General features: G+C 38.3%; 1 protein-coding gene and 1 long non-coding RNA gene across 2 annotated transcripts; both read right to left on the bottom strand.

Moving 5' to 3' along the window:
* Positions 1-2,611: 2,611 nt before the first annotated feature.
* On the bottom strand, positions 2,612-10,661 carry LOC140332179 (uncharacterized). Its single transcript, XR_011921048.1, has 3 exons — positions 10,513-10,661; positions 7,363-7,439; positions 2,612-2,821 (listed from the first exon to the last, which is right to left on the bottom strand). It is a non-coding gene; the product is annotated as an uncharacterized lncRNA (long non-coding RNA).
* A 5,436-nt stretch (positions 10,662-16,097) lies between these two features.
* ENKUR (enkurin, TRPC channel interacting protein) lies at positions 16,098-22,766 on the bottom strand. Its single transcript, XM_072412710.1, has 5 exons — positions 22,611-22,766; positions 19,867-20,012; positions 18,808-19,061; positions 16,649-16,795; positions 16,098-16,340 (listed from the first exon to the last, which is right to left on the bottom strand). The coding sequence occupies exons 1-5, from the start codon at positions 22,688-22,690 to the stop codon at positions 16,167-16,169; spliced, it is 801 nt and encodes a 266-aa protein (XP_072268811.1). The 5' UTR covers positions 22,691-22,766; the 3' UTR covers positions 16,098-16,166.
* Positions 22,767-23,122: the final 356 nt, after the last annotated feature.

Here is a 23,122-nt window from a genome sequence, read left to right as displayed (position 1 = left end):
CATTATAGGGAAATTGGGGGAATTCAGGGAAATTTTGAGGGGAATTTCATTATGGCAAAATAAATTGAAGTCAATAGGTAATAGACATAATTATGTATATAAATATAAAAACAGAAATGTGATACGTTGCAGCTTACCAGTCCTTACCGGATATTGCGGCTGCACCATTTTTTTGATCAGGTGATCCTGACAGTAACAAAATAGGCTTGATCTTTTGAGGGGCAATAGTATCTTCCTAGGACAGGGAGAATGTTAGGAATTTAGAGCACTTACCCCTCATCTCCAAAACATAGGTGGAAAAGTGTTGTAGCTTATAAAGTTGAACTAAGCAGGGTTGATAATATAAAATATGTGTTATATTTTTTCCTGTAGTTAAATAGCCTAAAAACGTTGTATGCAGTTACATCCTCCATATTGTCATTCAGTGCTAAAGGTCAGTCTACCCAAAATTGATTTTACATAGTTTGGTTGATGGTGGACAGTTGAAGCCCAATTCCAGATTTCTAGCACCATTTAATCTTTACTAAATCACCGCCTGCTACCATGTTTTAAAAATGTTTTATACACGCTCAATAAGGTCAGGGCAGTATGATGATATACCCCCAAGGAATGGGTCCATTACGTCCTGGGCTTAAAGGAGGTTGGTTAAATTATGCTAGTCCTAAACTACCGTATGTTTTAAAAGTATCGGATTGGAAAATCTACTCTGCAAGAGATATCGCCAGATTTAAGGTGTACCCTGCAGTCAAAATTGCTTTTGAATTTTAGCAAGGCCTGGACCTATTTTGATTTTCATTTATAAGTAGAGATGTACAAGATATTATTGTTAAAAAAAATTATTTTGGTTTACTTAGCTCATTATGTTTTATGTACTGTTCCATCAACTGCCTTTAATAAAAAAAAAGTACATCTGATTGCAAAAATCCTAATTTGTCACCCCTTCAATGGCTTTTTTACCGAAGCAATGGTCATTCTCTAAAAACATGGAAGGACGTGAAAGTCTGCCTTGGCCCTTGAACCCCTTTCCCGAGAGACCATGCTGGGCACGTAATAATTTACAGTATTTTTCTGTTATTGTTTTATGATGCTATAGTAATATTTCCATATATATAAATATATATTTATATATATTTTTCCTGTTTTGGTCTAGTTTCAGCCCTCCTCTGGGATTTACAATCATCTCTCAATGTCCAGCAATTTGGCAACCCAGGACTACAGATTCCCCAGCCTTTGACACATTCCCAGACTATGACACGGGCGCTGACTATAGAGAATACCTGCTTTGATCACCCATTCAGCTCAGGAGTGAATGGCAGACAAAAGTTGGGGCTTCATTAGCCCGGGTGCTGATAGCTGACTTTCACAGCTGATCACCCAGCTGCAAATTCACAATATGTCAGCAGCACGTCAGCTAGCTGCAGGTAAAACGTTGAAAGGAAACATTGCAGAAAAGCAATGCGTTACTTCTAGAGTCAATAGTTTTATTTTTCTAAGCTTGTGCTGTGTTTCCATAGCTGATTGATTCATTGTTTGAGTTATTTCCTGTAACGTTCAGCAAATACTCTATTTTGCTGTCGATATATTGACCGCTAGTTGAACTTTTACCCTGAACTCTTTGGGTGTCACATGATTATATTAGAACAGCAACAAAAACTTCAAACAATCCAAACAAAGCGTGGCCATCTAGTAGGTAGGTAGAGGTGCAATTTTGATGGTATTTATGAATATTATTAATAATAATATTATTAATAATAATATTAATAAAAATATAATAAAATGTATTTATAAGGCACCAACATATAATGCAGCGCTGTACATTAAATAGGGGTAAAATGCAAATGGCAGACAGATATAGACAGTAACACGGGAGGAGGAGTGGACCCTGTCCTAAAGAGCTCACAATCTAAGAGCATTTGCAGTTTTAGATATACTTAATCCAGCTAACCCATGCCCATAATTACCAGCTGGAAAAGCCTCTTTGATGTATTGCAGAGTTCTTAGTTATAAACATTTTTTTTTATTTACTTTTTTTTGGATTGAGGCTTATATGGCCTATTTGCTCTTAAAAACTCTGCACTGATTTATTAAAGCTTTCCAAGTCTGGAGAAGAAGAAAACTATCATGGGAGAACCTGTGTTATCTACCATATCTGGAATGGATCTGATCCAGGACTGAAAACATTTGCTATCTAATAGCAAATGATTTTTAATAAATCCATTCAATATTTGCTGGATCACCTAGGTTCTTCCATGACAGTCTATTTTCTTTAGTCTTGGAGAGCTAAATAAATCAGGCCTAAAAGGTGATTATAAATTTGTGAACTTTTCTAGGGCCGGTGTCAATGAGCTTGTAACTTTTAGCAGTGTTGCTTTATTATTTAAGTCTAGGAGATTGTAAAAGGACAGACAGGGCTGTGTAGTGTGGCAGGACTGGATAAACAAAATATAGAATCTTTTGATCAGTAAAATCAGCTTCATTTTATATACTGAATCTGTGTATTTAGCGATTACCTGGAGTTCAACTTTTTTTTACCTGTTTTAGTTTTTAATCCAGTCCATTATTATAATATTTTATTAAAATTAAAAGTAAAAAGAAATTGACAGAGACAAAATCTAATGCAAATGCAATTTATAATTATTTTAAGCTGAGACATTTGATGACTGCAAATATATAACAACCAAACATTGCTTTTCCTTCAGTGCACTCCTACAAATAGTCCATTCAATGCCCAATGCCGGTACAAAGACATTATTTCTGAATATTGGAATGATGGTCACACTTTGTATTTCTCTTTGCCTTTTTCGCTGATAAGACATATGTGCTGAAAAACAAAAAAAAAAAGGATTATTCAGAAACCCATAAACTTAACTTTTTTTTAAACATTTTTAGGGTTTTACAACAAAAGAAGGGGGGGGGGGCATAGGGGGGGCTGGTTAATTGTTCTGGCCATTTGGAAGAATTTAAAGCAAACTATTGTCAAAAAGCTAGGTTTAGCTAGCAGTCAAAATACACAGTTACATTACAGCAAAGACATTGGAAAACTGACAATACAAAAATTTAAAAATATATAACAGAGCAAGAAACAGAGTATAAAATTGTACAAAATGAAATATTGCAATGTTTCCAAAAAGAAAAGATCATATAAATAGGGAGGAGAGTTATTCCACATAAACAGCTGTTTGGGGAGAAATCGTTTTCGGTTACTGGACCCTGCCTTAATACTCCTAAAAAACAGTTATCTGTGAGGAGAGTAGGAGAGTAGTTACTAAGATAACAACCAAAATGGAACCACCCATAAACGTAACTTTTAAGGCATTATTCATAACGTGAAGATGTAATAGTACCATTCAATACAATGGGCTTTATTTATAAAGCAGGGAATCTGACATTCATTGAAACATTTTCTGGTGGAGAATAAAATATTGGTATTGAAATACATGGACCTGGAAGATTCTCTACTAGGAAATGTTTCAGGGAATGTTGGATTCCCTGCTTTACAAGTAGAGCCCAATGGGGTTAGGTGGTAAAAAAAATCCCTTCTGAGTAAAACATTCTGATTATCATTACAAGAATATTTTTCAGTTGATCATTTTATCATCTGACTGTCATTTGTAATACTTGAGTTGATTTTATAGAGGTTCAGACCTGCCTTGGGATCAAGTGATCCTTTGCAATTCCCAGTGGCTGGCACCTTGTCAGCTACATTGTCACATGCACTGCAGCGTCTGCATATTTGCATACTGCGGGTGCCAGTGAACAGTACCGTACCACTCTCCGCCCCCATTTATTCTCTATGGGTCTGCGGGTAGTGTCTCCCGCAAGGCATGGGTTCACTGGCATGAAGATATGGCATACACATACCATAGCCTTAATGTTTTTTCTTTTTATTCATGAGCAAATTATCAAATCCAGGCTGCATTTTGTAAAGTTATGCATTTATGAAAACATAATTAGATGTTTCTTTAAACATACAATTGTCTTCTTATATCCACTGCACTGCAGGAGGAAGGAGCAGTACTAGGAGGCAGTCAGCTACATGCAGATTTGCTGACACTAAACATAGTTGATGTCTTATTAGTTTATTGCTGCTCCTTCATTGTCCAGACAATAGGCTGGCAAGCAATACACCACATAAAAAGTGCTGTCACCCTCCTGGCTGTGCTGTCTGGCAGAGGTGTATAAAAATGTGTTGACAGAAATAGAAATCCTTTGTCAGATAAAAGCGTTCATGTGTGTGTTTCAGCTGTGTATTTAGTGGTTTGCCTGGAGTTCAGGTCTAACTGAACAGAAAATCTCATGTATGCAATTCTTAGAATTTCTGTAGGTAATGTTATTTCGTAGTAATGCTTAGAGTGACTGTGCTATTGGACATTAGAAGGTTGCTAGCATAGAAGGCATAGAATATTGATCCATCCCGCTTACTGTGATGGAGAAGACACTGAATATCCTGGATAATCAGATACTCCTTGGATTGGTATGATTCCTGCTTCCCTGCTACATTTAGTGGTTTAGTCCACTGAGCATAGGTAATTCTTACTAATTCTTAACTAATTCTTAACTGTACTGTACAGTGTTCTGTAGCAATGCAGGGGTCAGTGGATCGAAACACTGAGCACAGCAGGGGGATCAGGTATATGATACCTGGAAGTGTCAGATTATGGAGGATTAGTGGTGTGGTCATTGGGAGAATTGAGCATGCAATTTTGCCTTTGCAGGATCCATTTTATTGTAAAATGTTATCTTAAGTTTTTTCAGCCTTCCATCTAAAGCTTCATACAGACAGTAAATAATTGTTGTTTGAAATGATCATTATTGTATTGCTGTTCTCTTCTATGGAGAGAGGAGGACATGTGGATAGTGCCCCATTGGATTCTGATGGTCATTCAGTGATCTGGCATGGTGGACCACTACAGGCTCATATGATCATCAGATTATAAAGCTGGAAATGATCTTTTGTGACCATTTCCAGTAAATATGACAGAGCACTGTACACACATCACTGGTCAAATTCTATGGAAAGGATGGAAAGTGGCACCCCACTGTTCTCTCCTCCAAAGAAATGCGTAATGGTTCCCAATCAGTTATTCATCAATCCACCATGGCGGATTCATGGCCGACGTCCAGGGACTGCTGTACACATCAGATTTTCTATTATGAGACCTGTGTACATAGCTTTAATGACATTGAGGGACAGATTGTAAAGATGCTGGATTTTTGCTATAGTCAATAGCGATTCTTCATTTTAGGTAATAAAAATCTGAACTGTCTGCACAGTGTAACACATAGCCTAGCCCTTTAAACCAAACTATGCATATAAATGTTGCTGTTTTGCACCACCTTATTGAATTAGCTGGAAAATAATGTAAAATCGCAGTGAATTAACCAGCTTAAGCAGAAATAAATGTGAACTGTACACAAGAAAATTAAATTCAACACCTTGCGGTGATTATTAGATCGGTAACAAGTTATAGACCTAATCTTCCCACTTGCATTTGGTTTCCAAGGCAATCCACGGATGTCTTCACTCAACGTCCTAATTAATGAAATCATTTTAACTTGCAGATTACAGTGATGGATTATTTTTATCCCATGTGTTTTATAGGTCTGAAAAAATACAGTAACTGGAAAAAGCTACCGGGAGACATAAGCTCAAATATAGCCAGTATATCACTTGTAAAGAGATTCATATTTTTCTTTTATTATAGCTAATGCCTTGGATATAATGTATTTTTCAGATAGGGTCAGATTTATGTGATAGATCCCGTTCTCTGACCGCTGAAGCTATTTTTCCCGATATTACCTGCAGCACCACATGTTGCTGAAAGGTGCTATTATATTTCATCACCAGCATAATAGTTCATATTCAATCAGACTTTAGTCTGTGAAGTGGAGGTAAGCAACTGCAAAGATGTGTTGGTTTTGTGGGGTGGTGGGAGAGGATGACTACTGTGAGCCATTGCGTGATGTTGTATTGGATGTTTTTAGAAACATAGCAGCCTGGATATCTGCACATTTTAGTTCCTAATATGAGTACTAAATGAGAAACTAAACGTTTTAAGCTGTGATTAAAATAAAACAGGCAGAGGGCAAAGAACTAGTAACCAGTATTGCCTGTGGTCTCCCCCAGGTGATCTTTCTGAATTATTGACTTGCCATACTTGCATGGCATCTCTTTGTAGGAATGACCGTCTTGGTAAAGGTCAGGCTTTGCTTCCTTATATAAGAGCCTCCAGCAAAGAAAACTTTTAATGACATCATTAAATCTCTCTCTAAATTTCCTGAGTTGGGCAGCACCACATTAGCTCTCACACTGCAGATATACAGCTACCAGACTGCAGGAGGGCATAGGAATAACCCTCACAGATCAGATTATTTTTTTTAGAAGGAATTTCTAGATGTTCCCTAAAACAGCAAATTTTTACATTTTCAATTAAAATGAATTTTAAAACGTAGACCAATAAATGTACCCCTCTAAACCCTGTGTGTTTATCCAGTTGGCCAAAGACCACACAAGGCCCTTTGGTTCTTGATCTATGGTCCACAAACTCCAGCAGACAGTAAGTAGAAAGAGTGGAAACATTTATAAGGAGGGTGTAAGTGATATGATCTTTTGTAAAGAGTCCCCAATCTCCGACTGTCTAATGCAGTATGCCTATAATTTAATAACCACAAAGGTCTACAGTTCCGTTTTCCTATAATACATAGGTTGAATGTTATGCACCACACCTGAGCCCTCCTAAAATTTGTCACCATATCTCTTTTAAATGTTGATCTGAACATTACCAGGTAAAGAGAGACAGCTACTTCAACTGACTTGAAAGTAACAGCCTTAAAATGCAGCTCACAGCACTTGGATAGCTAACGTATGAAAGTGGTTTCTTCCTTTCTCACATCAACTACCTGGAAACACCAAACCACAGCAAACCAAAACCACACTCAACCGCATGACACAGAGGTTGAGATTGAGATTTGGCTTCTGTTGACAACAAAAGGGTTAAATGGGTACATTATTGAAGAGGAAAAGCTGAGAGCGTCCAACAGCTTTGGGTTTCAACCTTAAGACTGAAATGCACCTTACTGCACCTAAACCAAAATATAGATTTGTTAATGCTATGTAAATTACATAGGGGCCCCTGACTTTCACAATTATTTGTCTAAGGGCAACAATTATCAAATTTGTGTACGTAGCTTTAGTCGAACAGGTAAGTATTGCATGAGGAAGGGGAGCTTTGGGCAGAGGAAAGGAGGTGCAGTTACACTTTAATATCTAGATAATTGCAATGACAACTGATTTTTCATGAGTTAATAACTGGATGACAGATGTACTGATCCTGCTCTGTTGGCAGTGTATTTCATACTCACATGGAGATCTCGGAAGTGTTCATTGTAGTCCAAGGCATAACCAACTACAAATTTATTGGGAATCTCAAACCCCGTATCTGCAAATACAAAGAAGACATGTAAATTCATTTTAAAATCAGAATCATTTTAAATTATTCTTTCATTACTCAAAAAGAAAACAAGAGAATAGACGATAGCAGGTTTCATAACGATCTTCATGTGAATATTTTTCAGATAACTTTCCAACCACTGCTCCTATAGGAAGGATTATTTCACATCAGATGAACAATTCTATTTATCTGTAGAATTTAACATCAAGCTGCCACCCAGTGGACAAAGTTTAAATATTTGCTTTCCATAGAGCTGCTGAGATGAAAAATAATTTTCAAGGTATTTAGAAAGCCATGGTATGTGTGCAAGTAAATCATTTTTAGGGTTTTTCCACTTACATGTGACCTATGTTTCCTGATGTTTGGATACCTTTCTGTTTCATTATGGGGTTATTTTAATAAACAGAACAAAAGTAAAACTGATGATTTCTACTGGTTTTTGTGTGAAACTTCTGCAAAGTTCACAGCATAGTCTGCACCACTAATTCCTCTTTTGGCTTTGTTGCATTTTTTGTGTGGTGTCATTCATGTAAGCTAGTGCCGTGGAAAGTTTAAAAGCTTATTAGATAATAGGGGTGTCACCTGCCTGCAAGGTAATAGTGAAGTGTAAATCATTAAAACACATGGTGGAATTATAAGAATGATGGGGTATCACAAGGAGTGCTAGAAATTGTCTTCTGTGCCCCCAGTTCAGACACTTATCTGCAATGTGTACACAGACCATTACTTCAGTTGCAATTGGAAGCTTGAATACTCTACCACCATCTACAATGCAATGTGGCCACCTAGGCGCCTTCAATAAAGTGGGACATCAGCACTCATGTAGAAAACTTTGCACCTGATATGGGGGTTCCCTGGGTGCAGGCACTGTTTCCTACCAGCTCTTATCTATGTAATTTCTCACATTTTTGAAAACCATTTTTTTTACAGGAAGACTGTGCTGAGAAGTTATTGAGGCTGCCAATGTTGGTCCTTTGAGAATATTATTTGCCTAGCTACCATAGTGATATATTGGCTTCAGTAATTTAAATCTAAGTAAAATTAGGAATTTAGACTTCTCTCTGATCTACATACTTGCTTTGGGTCACTAAATCACAAAACCTTCAAAACAAAAGCATCCAAACTATTTTTATTTTCTATAGCCACTCATCAATGGCTTCCATATCCCTTTCAGTATAGTTTTCCTTTAGGTAAATATGTGTATATCAACATGGTTGTTTTCAGCTTCGTGTTAAATTGAAGAGCATCACATATTAACACTTCAAATGCTCTTGTATAACAGCAATAAATAGAGTACACACCAGTAAATGAGGTTTCTATGAATGGTTATTACTTGCATGCTGTGAAAAGGGTGACTTCTGAGCCCCATGTAAAATGCTGACTATACTCTAATCTCCGCCTCTTCCAAATAATGTTACTATCAGCAAGACACAGCTCTGCCTTTGGGGCAAATCACACTGATGGAGCAGGCTGTGCAGCTGGCTCTGCAAGGTAAGCAATCGCCTGGATTAGTTATTTTGCACCTGGCTTCTAGGAGAAAAATTGGAATAATAGTCACCGATATTTCACATGGATATTTTTCCCAAGAATTGGGGGTGCCTTTTTCAACATTGTTTGCTTTCATTGAATTGCATCAAGGACTTTGGCTCTGCTCCTCGTGCCAAATATGTATATATATATATATATATATATCTTATCTCACGTGGAAATAAAAAAATGAAATAAAAACAGAGAACAGAACATCAAAGGAGTTAATTTTTTGATCAAGTTAAAGGTTATCCCAGGGAGTCAGGAGGGCTGAACTGACCTATAGTAGGCGGACATGAAAAGGGCAAAGATAATGGCACTAATTTATTAAAGCCCTCCAAGGCTGGAGAGGATACACTTTCATCATTAAAGCTGCTTGATCCTGCCAGCAAACCTGGAATGGATTTCCTAAAAGTCATTTGAGCTTTGTTAGCATATGTTTTCAATACTGGACCACATCCAGTCCAGGTTTGCAGGATCACTTAGTCTCACTGATGAAAGTGTAGTCTCCCCAGCCTTGAAGAGCTTTAATAAATCAGCCCCAATATGTTGAGCTGCTAAGAAAAAAAAAAGACCTTTGGCTGGATTCATATCTATGAGTGTTGGTAATGCAGTCAAATGGCACCTTTAATGCACATATAGGGTCTGATTTATTAAAGCTCTTCAAGGCTTGAAAAGATACACTTTCATCGGTGAATCTGGGTGATCAAATTTGGAGCAAACTTGTATTGGATCTGGTCCAGAATTGAAAACATTTGCAAACAAATAGCAAGTTACTTTTCAAAAATCTATTCCAGGTTTGCTGGATCACCCAGGTTCACTGATGAAAGTGTATCCTCTCCAGCCTTGGAGAGCTTTTTTAAATCAGGCCCATAGAATGAGCTTCATCTGAGCTATAGCACACTATGGGGCACTGATGTGAATACTCTGACAATGGCAACATTTGCAAAGCTGTGGATTTTAACAGTCTGGGTTCCCCCCCTCCCCATACAAAAATATTATGTTAGGCTAATTGGCTTTTCCCCCCAAAAAATTGAGCTTAGACTAAGTTGAGGAATTGAGACTACGGCAATGGTAGGGGACAGGATTGTCAGCTCCTCTAAGGGACAGTCAAGTGACATGACTATGGATTCTCTTAAGCAATGCCCTATAAAAACCCATTAAAATAATATTATTAATAATAATACAACATCACCGTCTTTTCCATAATATTGGGGGAAAATTTGGGTTATGCAGCCCAAACAGACTCCCTAATAACATTGAGTTATAAATGACGGGGTCACAAGACAACCCTGGCTTAACATGCATTTTTAATTGTATATTTTACAGGCCAAAGGGGGCAAACAAGAGAGGTCAGTTGTTGGGGTTTAAACATCCTTTACAGATTCTTATGTATTGTATTAATAATACATCAGAATCTAAAAGCTTCTTAAAAAGCTTCATGATAACACTATGGTAACTACATTTAATTATGAACATCTGTACGAGATGCAGTGATAGACATCATAAAGGAACAGCATATCGCATGACTCACAGTCTGGTCTGTATTTGTTATCAAAGGATCTCTTCACCAGCAAGCTGAAAGAAAAAAATAGATGAGTGTATGGAAAAGGAGACAACCCATACAAAAATGTACATAGCAAGCTTTTTCTCTGATGTGTGCAGATATCAGGGTATCAAATCTAGGGCAGACCAGAGATTTAATATTACAGGGATTTTCTACATTACATATAAATGTAGCCTGTCCATTCTTAATCTTGATCATTAAAGATTAAAGATGACAATTTCTATAGAATTCAGGTATTCATGGCATCATCCGTTCTCTGAACCAAAAGATTAAGTTGCCAACAACTTTTTATGTAAAAACCAGGTTGTAAAAACCAACTGCAATATAATGATTACAAAGTGACTAATCATCCATTTATTATCAGAGGAGGACTAGACACAACTGTGGGAGGAATAAGCAGAGAAATGTGAGATAATTTGTGTTAGGAAACAGATAAATATATATGAATATTAAAGAAAATGACTTTAGTATGTAAATGAACTTATCAGTTAACTAAATACGATCTATACTAATATTATTGCAAAAAGACAGATGTCTTGTGGTTTCTACAAACACCAGTATTGGTTATAATATTGCCTGTAGGCCCAACCTATACATGTGGCTCCAATTAGGAACAATTAGGCTCTAAGCCCTCATAACAGCAAGTCCTGCCTCCTGGAAGTCAATAGTACAATACTCGAACTAAAATGGACTATAGATGTTCTGGCACAGGACTGAGGGATGTTGGGGAAGTTGGCTGGAGCAGAGAGAGTATGCAAATCTTAAAACCTAACTAGTCGTTGCTGGTCTCCATTGCTCCATCTGCATGTAAAATCAACTTTTTGAGATGGAAAATGGCACCCTTCAGCAAATACTAGTTTATATCAAATATGCACCCTTAGTAAGACTTCCATTGTTCTAAGAATAAAAACAAAACAAAAAAGATAAAATGGCAAATAATGTTCTTGCAAACATCTTTAACATTCAAACAATCTTTAATTTATCGTTTTTGATTATTTTTCACAGTTTTCAAGGCCCCAAGCAAACCACTGTAGAACTGAAAGAAAACAAATACAACCCCATTATTGCTATAACTAAGTATTTATAAAGCACCAACATTATCATTAGGCAGAACTTTACAGTACATAATCATGTCACTAGCTGTGATTCAGAATAGTTCCCAATCTAATGTCCCTACTTTTTCCTTGATAAAGTCTAAGGCCATTATAGCAGAGAACCCACACAAACACCATGTGGGCAGTGGTGGACTTTTTCCCAAGGTGTCAGGTGAGGAACAAGAGAAAAGTGACCACTGAGCCAAATTTTAAAAACCCTGCTCCCCTAAACAAGGATGTCCTTTTTCTACAAGCTCTACTTCTCTGCAAAAACAGCCTAAAGACTTTAACAGTGCAGATCACACCATGGGGACCATTTGTAAAACTGTTTTGTTTGCAGCTGGTATTCTGTTACTTCTTTTACTTAAATACAGTTTAGGGACCAATTTTATTGTTCCCTACATGCATTTGCATTTATATTATTCATTATGAAAATGAACAAATCTGAACATTTTAGCACTTTCAGTAGTTCTTAGGTTTAATGCCATTCCTAAATACATATTCTCAGTTGCAGCAAAACTGAAAAAAAAGAGGTTGGTATTTGGCTGCACAATCATGCAAAACCAAAACTGCTTTGTAAATGTCAACATATTTGCATGCAGAATGCACATGTGTACTGATGATTGGTGCAGCGGTGTTAAAAAAATGTTACCCTGTGCAGCAACGAAGGTGCTTGAACATGAATAGGCCCCTGGTAAACCAGACCTAGTGTTGTGAAGGAAAGAAAGCCAACGAGAATTCAGCCCATAAAGATTGTCAGACAGGAGCTACACAGTCATTTCATGCTTCGGCATGCAACAACCCAAAAACTTTCAATGACTCCATGATGTCAGGTATGACCTTAATCACAACAATCCATGTGCTCCAGAATTCACAGGTCACACACATATGTGAGCTGCAGAATTCACAGGTCACACACATATGTTCTCAGACTTAAACCAAAAAGCGGTTGAATTCATCTATCCGTACAACTTTCCATACATACAGGGAGGGTCCACCAACCTTAATGGCCCCCCACATCCCAGCTCACCTCTGTGTGGCTTCCTGGCTGAAGAGTAGTAAGCAAAAGAGAGGGAACAGACTCAGTGCTAACACTGGCTGGGGGGGAGAGGGCTGAGCTGAAAGACATTGCTTGTTTTCCCTGCAATCTGCTGGCATAAAGTGAGACTTGTGATAACTCTTTCTTCTCCAGATTGGAATGCACACATATGAGTTTCGTAATTTGAGCAGTGGTTTGGCTGTACTGTGTGTGAAATTGGGGCTAAAAAGTGGGCCTTGCTCTAGCTAGTCATCCACTAAGCTTCCTGTTTTTAACAAAGGAGATCATTTTACAAAAGTCTGTAAAGTATAATAAAACTTCTTTTTTTGGAGCAAAGAAGGGATTGTGACCCTGTAACAATTTCATTGCTCTCTGTGATTCACCCTATCTTGTCCTAATAAGAAATGTTAATGAAAGCAAGATAAAATGCATTTTGCAAAATGCTAAATTGCGATCAGGCAGGTAACAGGTATGTTATTGCAGAAGGGTCATCATTCTTTCTGCAACAAAGGGCCTGCCTGGGAGCAGTTTTTTTAGTTTTTAGATATAGTTCTGATTTAAAGGGCCAACTACAGAACCACCATGCCACCCAAGTCTTCCACTGGGGTATAAAAATTTCATTTCATAATTACTAACTGAAAAGCAACATTTTGATGTTCAGGGGCTTCACAAAATGCCCAACTCCCCCTAATGCATTGTAATATAGAATTTGTATATCTTTCCCTATATTTAGTGCATTTTCACCTACTAAGATGATGCATTGCTTATCAGCAGAAAGGAGTCCAGAGAATGAAATTCAACTTTCATCTTTTTAGTGAACTGTCTGGGCCTGACTAGATAAAAACTAAATAGATTTGTGTTGTCTGGCCCTTGTACAATATAACCATTGGTAAAATGCTGGTCTGCTGTGGGCAGCATAGTTGCTCAGAGGTTAGCACTCTAGCCTTTGCAGCGCTGGGTCCCAGGTTCAGATATTGGCCAGGACACTATCTGTATGGAGTTTACAGGTTCTCTGTGTGTTTGCTCCCACATTCCAAAAGCATGCAGTTAGGTTAATTGGCTTCACCCCAAAATTGATCTTAGAGCGTATCAAAGACATATGACTATGGTAGGGTCATTAGTTTGTGAGCCCCTTTGAGGGACAGCTAGTAACATGACTATGGACTTTGTAAAGCGCTGCGTAATATGTTGGTGCTATAAAAATACTGTTTTGTGATAATAATATTCTCTATGGTTCGATATACAGTGCATTCCTTCAAAATTATGGAGGCAGGAAGAATGAAGGCAAATGAGGCACCCCTGCCGTTCTTTCATATGGCAAGCCAAAAAAATTAGTATGTAAAATTAAATAAACCAACAAGTGCTTTTGTTCACAGTTCTAATTCCTTTATATTAACCTGTTTATAGAGTGTACATATCCATCCATCCTTGTCGTAGAGGACAAGGGGACAGAATCTTGGACTAGAATGAGGGACAATTAGTAAGGAAAAGAGAGGGAACAGACTTAGTGCTAACACTGGCTGGGGGGGATTCCTCCAAATCGGATCAGTTAGGAGGTATGTATAATAATATAGTAACATATGGTAATGAGAAAATCTTTTCCTTTACTGTCAAATAAATATGCTTATAATCAGAAAAGTATGACAGTCATTCATAATACAAATTCTTATAGTCTTAGTCTGTAACTAATGAGAATTACTATCCTGTGATAGTCTGGTGGACATCCTGTAGCTGCAGTAATGGCTTATTGTTCTCTGCTGATCTGCACATGATAAGACATTGGGGTTTAAATCAGGATAAACCCTAAACCTTTGCACCATAACAGGTTTATGTTGATATTAAGGCAACAAGTACAGTGATTTTTACTTTATTCATATAGTTTGGCCAATTACAGAGACTTTGTAACAGGATGTAAATACTGTCATGGAGCATTTGCCCTTCTCCCATGATGCATTGCTCAGGCCTAGTGCCCATTTGTGCCTAGGCATTATCAAATGACAGAATACCAATAACAGGAGACACTGGGTATTTTGTGACAGGTGCAACAAAAAAAGGAGAAACGGGAGAAAACTCCATGCTAGAGACTAACTAAACAAATAAAATACCAAGTTCCAAGCTCTCTCAGTCTAAAGTGCAGTGTAAATAAATAATTATTTAAAAAATATGTGTCAGTGTTGTCACCCTCTTGTGTAAACTACAGACAGGTGTGGTAATACATTGAGTATCTGATACCCTAATGTGCTGTTGGTAACGCCCCCTGCTGGGTAACTAATAACTGCTCTGAACAGTTAGGATCTCCAGCTGGAGTGATGTCGATGGCCTCTCCTCCTGCATTGCCCTGGTCTGCGGGGTGATAATCACTGAGATAGCAGCCATGTGACCGTTCACAAATACAAATAAATAAGTATGTGATTGATTTTTTTTATTACCTATTGGAGGTTCAGTTATATTGTATCCTTTCACTAATGTAAATACAAAGTTCACATATACTTTAAAACAAAGTATTATAAAATCATTCTATAGCACCATTGGTGGATGGGAAGTCATTGTTTAAGCACTGTTTTTTTTATATGTTTCAAAAGCGTGGACATTTTAGGTAAGCCAATTAGTGTACCATATAAAGCATATCTGTAGATAAAACTTTTTTTAAGTTTATGTTTGTTTCCAACACAGAACAGTTTATTGTTTATACATTTTTTCCCTTGCTGTTTGTTTCTCATCCTCTTTCAATTTCTGTCTCAGATAAGAAACAGGAGACAAATGGAAAGAGAGAATCCCATATTAAACAGTTTAACTCTAACTGGTGTTCCTATTGGAGGATTTTTCTTTTCTTTGGATCTAGTGAAAACGGTTACATTTTGGATTACCTATTATTTTCTATTCCAACAATGGCCACATGGAAAATTAGTGGGTGTGAATCTACCCAGCGGGGACACACAGCAATGAAAACTCAAAAAAGGTTCAAACCCCACTCTATATAAATCTTAAAAAAAGGTTTTGGCTATATTCAAACATGAAGGGTTGAACTGTATCAATGCGTGCTACTGTGCAGTGCATATTATCTGGCACTCTGCAAACGCTACCCCGTCTTGGCCTCTGAATGATATGAACACCAATGCCTCATACGACATTGGCCATAAAGAAAACCTGTGATGAGAAATACTGAAGCTTTTATTGTCTTTATGGACAGGTATATAGAAAACATTCAGCTTACAGGCAATATTGGTGACTAGTCCTTGCGCTTCCAGTTTCCACAGTTCAGGTCTTTAAAACCCTCTTATCTGAATTAAACATCATTGTGAAATAGATGTCAATAGTAGCAGATTCTAAAATCACACAATTCAATATAACAAAATACGAATACCAGTCATAGGGAAAGTATCATAAAAAAGTAAAAAAAATGATAGCGGCAAACAGTATGTTAACAAATATATAAATTACTAAATCTTTAATGAAAGTTTTATGTTTCCTGTATTTTGTATGAAAGGTTAGTTATTAGCTATGTAAATAATCTTTTGTCTTTCAATGACATCAATATCTCGCTCCAGCTGTCTCATTTCAGCTTCCAGTCTCTCTTTGTGAGCCTTTTTGGGTGGTGTGTCAATCACTACAGAGAGGCCTTGGTAATCATGGTGAAGCTCATCCCAGTTTTTCTTCAGTCCCTACAAAAAAATGAAAAATTTAAAATATATTCTTCCAACTAACCTTAAATTTGAGCTTTTGAAAACTCAAACCTGATGACATCACTGAGCTTTGCCAATGGATTTTGAGAAAGCCAAAGATCCCAAATGTGACAAGAAGACACACCAGCACTGTGTAGAAGGGGATTCTTGTGGTATTTGGGTTCTTTAGATTTTCTAGGATCGAGAAGAAGGCCGGGCAGGATTAAATCAGCCTAATGGCCATCACTTATATCTAATATATTACGATTGGATGGACTGCCATTTATTAACCAAAACAGGCATCTTACCTCTAGAACATTCTGTCGCTCTTCTTCGGACAGTTGTTTCATGGCACCCATCTTAAGGCGTTCTTTGACATAGGCATCATACTCTTCCTGGGCTCTTCTCACTTCTTCGTTTCGCTTCACTAAATACTCGGGAGTAGAGCCAAAATCCTTAAAAAAATATACAGATGACATCCATTCTGTGAGGTTTCCCATCTTGAGATGTGGTTGCAGATAGTTTCAGGGGAAGGTATATAGTGTATATAGGTAGACAGTGTCAGAATAAGACATTGATTACCACTTGAGGTACGGTAAGAAAGTGTTGTACTTCTTCCGTAATGCTAACACAACACAAATTTTGGTGAACCAAGCGGTCAAATGTATGAATAGCAGACAGATTACTATACACAGAGTAAGAACCAGAGGTCCAGAACCAGAGGCAGACATTCTCTGGAGGAGAACCAACCACTTACATTTAACACACCCTTCATTCTCTGGACCATTCTCCAGCAGAAAATATTTGGTGATTGAAAGATTCACTCTTTATAAATGAACCCCATGGATTCAGGTGATGTCAGGAAAAAATAGTAAGGGTGTGTTTGAGATGTATTTAGGTGCCTTCCCACACATCACTACATACTGATTTTGTATAGAGGAATAAAAAAATGTTGATGACAACTATAAAAGTAAATATTACTCCATAGAGTTTGGTTTATACCATTTAAACACTGCCTTCCAGGTCCTTTTTATTATTATACAGTATTTATATAGCACCGTCATGTTACACAGCGCTGTACATAGGTATGTCACTAACTGTCCCTCAAAGGAGTGCACTAATTGTCCCTCACAATCTAATGTCCCTACTATAGTCATATGTCATTAATGTAGTCTAGGTCAATTTTTTTTTAGGGGAAGCCAATGAACCTAACTGCATGTTTTTGGGATGTGGGAGGAAACCGGAGTACCCGGAGGAAACCCACGCAGACACGGCGAGAACCTGCAAACTCCATGCACCATCCACCGTGCTGCCCTATGCATGTCCTTTAAAAATGCATTTCAGAAACAAAAAGCAAACACCCATGTACATTATTTCCAAAGGTGGATACAGACATTCCAGTGTCCAGTTAACAGAGAGGAACCAAAGTGCTCCCCACAATTATGTTGTATCCATCTGTACTTTTAAGTTGCCTGCAGATCTTAAAAGTACAAACCTTAAGGCTATGGACACATGTGCAATGGTTCTCGTCTGATAATCATCGTTCAAACGACCGTTCTGGACAATGAATGATGGTAATGCAAGTGAAGGTATGGGAGCACAGCGGAGTGCCGCTCCGTCATTCTCTCCCCGCTCCATAGAGCAGAGCGGCGCTGTATGTACAGCACTTGTTTATGCATTGTGCACTGGTTTGTCATTGGAAAGGATCACGAAAGATCCTTTGCACGTGTGCACCTAACTGACTAAAGCAATGCTCAGAGGTTTTCAGTGTATAAAATCTATTGTTTACCAACATGTAGCTATGGCAATGTGACCTTTCATTGTTTTGATAATTAGGCCTTCCTTTCTAGCTAAACAACAGGCAACTAGCAGGAGATCAGTTGAAAAATACAGATGAACTATGAAACAGGCATCCTTACCAGGCAGAACACCAATACATGGGTTAATTTGAACAAGTAATGCCTACATAGCTGGCACTGCTAGTGGTCACCCTTATCTCTCTGATTCATGGTTGAGGAAAAGAAATGTTATACAGCAGTCAGAAACCTGCACTTAAATATTTTTGTGTTTACAGCCTACAGCAGTGTTAAAATTTCTACTTAATGGAAAATTTGTCAAATGCTGAGCTGACAAAGTTTTAGTCTATGGGTTTGCCCTGGGACTTTTTTTTCTTACACTGTAGGTTGTAAATGTATGTATTTTTATTTTGTGCAGCTTTAATGTTGCACTTTGACATGAGTACAGATGAATTATGTAGTCATACAGGGCACACAGTTTGTTAGAATAAGTCATGAGTTTAGCAGCATGCTATAGGAACTTTCATAATAAAAAGCGTTCCACCAAGCAGGATGCCGAGTAAGTACAAAAGTTAATGACTGATGGCAGGCATTCTTTATCTTAGTGTATAAATTAATTATGTGATATTTTCTGTTGGTAAAAGCCTGTGTGCTGGTAACCATTTTATTACCTTCCTTTTGATGTATTTAGGCACAAGTCCTGATGTTTCCAGGAGATGTTTGTCCCCTTTTTTGGTGTCCACATAGACAGGTTTTGGCTTTTTAGGTACGGCCAAGACAGCTTCAGCTACATTGGTTTTAATGAAACTTTTGTTAGTTTGTATGCCCAGAATTGGCTGCTCTGTTCTTGGTGGAACTGGGGGCCGCTTCTGGTCTTCGGCCAGGCATCTTGGTGGTTTCCCTGTAGAGTTAAGTAAAGCACTTTCTTGTTGTGCACAAGAAAGGCAAACGTGTGATTAGTAGTATATAACACACTTATTGGTTCCTTCATGTAACATAAAGGCTACGTACACACGTCAGATGATTTTCGTCCATTAATCGCCTCATGGCTGGCGTGTGTACAACGCTCGTAGAAACGATCATAATATTAAGTGAAGAGGAGAGAGTGCAGCGGGGTGCGGCTCCGTTGTTCTCCCCTCCCCTCTCAATTGAGCAAAATAGTGCTGTATGTACAACACTTGTTCATGCATTGCGGAGTCTTTTGTCCTTGGAAAGGATTGTGAAAGATCTTTTCCAACAACAATTATTGTACATGTGTACCCAGCCTAAATGCTCAAAGAACTTTGCCAATGGGCTTGGGGCTAGTATCAATGGCATTAGTTTAACATCAGTATAAGATACTTCTGATATCATCCAGTAAACGCAACTTCCTGATCTAGACTGGACCTTCTTTTTTTTTGGGTTTTACATTACAATATGCTTTTATGGGAATTGAAACTGTCTGAAAAGTTCAGAAGTTGGGTGAAAGCCCAGGAATACAAAATAAGTTTACCCACTGTTTAACTATTGTCCCTTCACTAAAGGGTAAATTATTTTACTGATTGTATTCTTACTTTTACATCAACCTCATTTTTTTCTGCTTGTCTCCTGGGGCCTTCTGGCTGAACAAACTGAACCAGTGCAATAGCACCATAGTGGTCTATAGAGGTGTTTGGCAGGACAAGACAAGTATGTGTTAAAGTGCAGTCATGCTTTATTTTTTCCTCTACAACCCAAGATATGTTTCTTACTTTGGGCCAGTGTTGCCTCTTTTGTGTGTTTCTGTAAGTATTCCTTTGGTGAGGGGACTTCTACTTTAGCTGGTCCCATAGTCTTATGAGCAGCTTTATTCTTCTGCTCCTCCAACTTAACCGAGTGTCTAAAAGTGGAGGTGTATCTGAAAAGAAAAAAAGGGGATTAAAAATGTGAACTTTTTTTTATACAGACATCAAACATAAATAACTTCAAATTCCTAAACCATTCAAACTCAAAATTTTACAGTTAGAGGGGAAATCCTCTGTTCAAGAGACAACTGTCTAAATGGAGATTTTTTTCCTACTACTTTCTGTTGTGTTTTAAAGACAGGAAGTGAAGGGGAGGGAAAAAGATAGCAAATACAAAAAAGGAAAAAAAAATAATGTTATTTCCAAGCTGGCATTGTGATAAAGTCCAAAATACAACTTGATGTACTCTTCTCTTTGTCTTTGATTCAATGGGTTTGATTTATTAAAACTATTTAAGACTGGAGAAGTTAGACTATCATGGGAGAACCTGGGTGATCCAGTAAACCTGGAGACCCCTCCCATCATGTCTTTACCACTACCAGTGAATGTGAAACCAGCAGCCTTCTGCTGGTCACATATCCTGGGAGGCTGAGGGCTGTTCTTTCTGTGCATGCCTGATTTTGGCTTTCCTCCAATGTAAAAAAAGCATTCATTGCATAGGCGCGTTACCCAATCTTGCACCTGTACAGTGCAAGATGGGGTGACGTAGGAAAAAGAATCTGGAAGAAGATGGTCGCTCTTGGTGAGACAAAACACTGGACTGCGTGGGATCGATTAGACTAGGATCACAAAGAGATTGATGGCTTTCCACCTGTAAAGGTGTTATTTTTTTTTAGTCATAGTTCCGCTTTATCTGGTACCCATTCAATGTCCCCATGAAAGGCCAGGCCATGACCCTATGGCAGAATACCGTATGGCAGAATATATTGTGCTGGGAAAAAAAGACCCAACAAGGTTACTTTTTAGAAACAAGACTGAGCAGAACGTATCAGAACCACACAGCGAAAAACGGTTAGATCAAAGATGAAGTTTGAAGCAGAAGTTAACCCAAAAACTAACTCGGAACAAAAAAAAACACACTTACCTTCTATCCTGCAGATCAGTCTATCCATTGGGAGGTTTCTTCCATCGGGTCCTGCGTCATCCGGATATCTGTCTTTGGCCCGCAGCAGAGGGAGCGCCAGACGCCGCCATCTTCTCCTATCTTCTTCCATGTTCTTCTTCCTATATCACCAGATCTCGCACTGCGCAGGTGCGAGATTGCATGACTTAGATTAGGAAAAAAGTTTACCAATCTCACTGTGCATGTGTGAGATCGGCAATTTTCTTCCCTATTGATGAAAGGGCTCCTTCTGCGCATGCCCAAAATGATGAGCATATGCAGAAGGAAAAGCCAAGAGCCTCCCGGGATGCGTGACATAGGTATCCCAGGAGTCTCTGCGCTCCCTAGGCCAGCTTGATCGCCTAGGCCAGGGGTCGGCAAACTCCAGCCTCTAGGCCAGATACGGCCTAGCAGGTAGTTTGTTCCAGTCTAATACTGGCCTGCAACCCGCAGGTTGCCGGCCGGATCTGCCAGGGGTCGTTAGGAACTACCAGAGCCGGAGCTCCGGTGCTGCCTCCTTGCTGTGGCTCCCCTATTTACCCCGGCAGGCCTGATACTTCCGCCGCCGCAGTAAATAGGGAACGTAATGCATACTGAGGAGAGGGATTTCACTTCAGGGGGCGTTCCCTGGTGGGGGAGGAGCCATTAGGCCTGGTGTACTCTCGCCCCCCTCTGAAATGGCTTAGTGGCCATAAAAGTTTGCCAACCTGGCCTAGGCGCTCAAGAATTAAGGGGGCAGTTGTTTACTACAAACAACATTTTTACTTTATATAAAAGTGTTGTCCATACTTTTATGTAAAAATTCTGAGTTTAGGTAGGCTTTAATATCATAACAGGTGGGCTGCACATGTGGGAATAGGGATCTGGTATTCAAGGAAGTAAAGTCAACAAAAGTTGTCTTTTAGAATGTAAAGCTAGGTACACACTTGTAATAATTATCATTAGAAAACGAATGACTAACGATTATGCTCGATTATTTTGAACAATCATCTTGTGCACAATTCTGTACATGTTGTAACAATACAATTGTTCAAATATAATCCACCAATAGTACACACGCTAGCTAGAAAGTGTACTGCAGAACCATCCACGATCACTGAATGACCGTACACACAACAGATAGTGAACGATCGTCGCTCAATCAGATCCACCGGGACAGTCGTTCGTTTCCAGCGACAATCCTCGTTCGTCTGCGTCATTGTGCACTTTTTTGTTAACGATTATTGGACGATCAGTCGTTAATCGTTCGTTTCCAACGATAATTATTGCATTATTGCATAAGCATTGCATAATTATTGCATTACTGAAGGCAGTATAAAAAAAAACAAAAAACATTAACTAAAAAATGTCAACAACACACAACAACATTAAAAAACATGCACTAAAAATACTCCAAATACAAAAACTTCAACTAAGCAGCAAAATTTCTGTAAAAATTCACAAAATTTAAAATTTTGTCAACACAAATTTGCCAATGAAAAAAAAGAAGTATAAAATAAATAAGAAGTACAGATTATAAATCCTACAGCATGTCTAGGGTCAAACAATTCTAGAGACCCCTCCACAGGGTCTGAGAGATACCATACATTCATGAATTCAAACACCTCACCTGGGTGGCTTCTGAATTTTAACCTCCTCTTTGGGGATAAGATTATAAATGCTCTCCTCAGGCACTGCCATGTTCCTCATGATTCTGAACTTTCAGGACCACAGAAAGGAAAGTGTCTGTTCTCTCCCGGGGAAAGAGTCTCAGCTCCAGCCTGGCCTGTTGTCACTACAGTTGCTATAACAACCGTTTCTACTCACTGATCTTGCCTTGTCTTTTTTTTTTTTTTTTTCTCACGAGCTTTATTTAGACGGCTCAGATTACACTACCTGAATCCATTACACACCTTTTGTTTCAAGCACATTCAACAGCATACACATCTTAAAAGATTCAGAGCACTCTGTAAAAAGACTTATGAGCCAGTTGTCAAAATATTCACAAAATGATGGCCGGTTGTCACATGAATAATTAAAGAAATAAAACCAGAAACTAGAAGATATTCCAAATGAATGTTAATTTGTTTTTGTTTTTTTTTTTACATATTTTTGTTTTTAAGGCTGTGTCTACATGAACAG

The sequence above is a fragment of the Pyxicephalus adspersus genome, chromosome 5, assembly GCF_032062135.1.
Source record: "Pyxicephalus adspersus chromosome 5, UCB_Pads_2.0, whole genome shotgun sequence".
NCBI classification, from domain to species: domain Eukaryota; kingdom Metazoa; phylum Chordata; class Amphibia; order Anura; family Pyxicephalidae; genus Pyxicephalus; species Pyxicephalus adspersus.
This window is presented reverse-complemented; position numbering and strand designations above follow the sequence as displayed.

Bases quoted from the DNA above. Each gene is read 5' to 3' on its own strand.
- ENKUR (XM_072412710.1), bottom strand. From the start codon at position 22,690: ATGAGGAACATGGCAGTGCCTGAGGAGAGCATTTATAATCTTATCCCC. The intron at 20,013-22,610 runs GTGAGGTGTTTG...TTTTCTTTTCAG, and splicing joins AAAATTCAGAAGCCACCCAG to ATACACCTCCACTTTTAGAC. The intron at 19,062-19,866 runs GTAAGAAACATA...GTGCACAACAAG, and splicing joins AGAGGCAACACTGGCCCAAA to AAAGTGCTTTACTTAACTCT.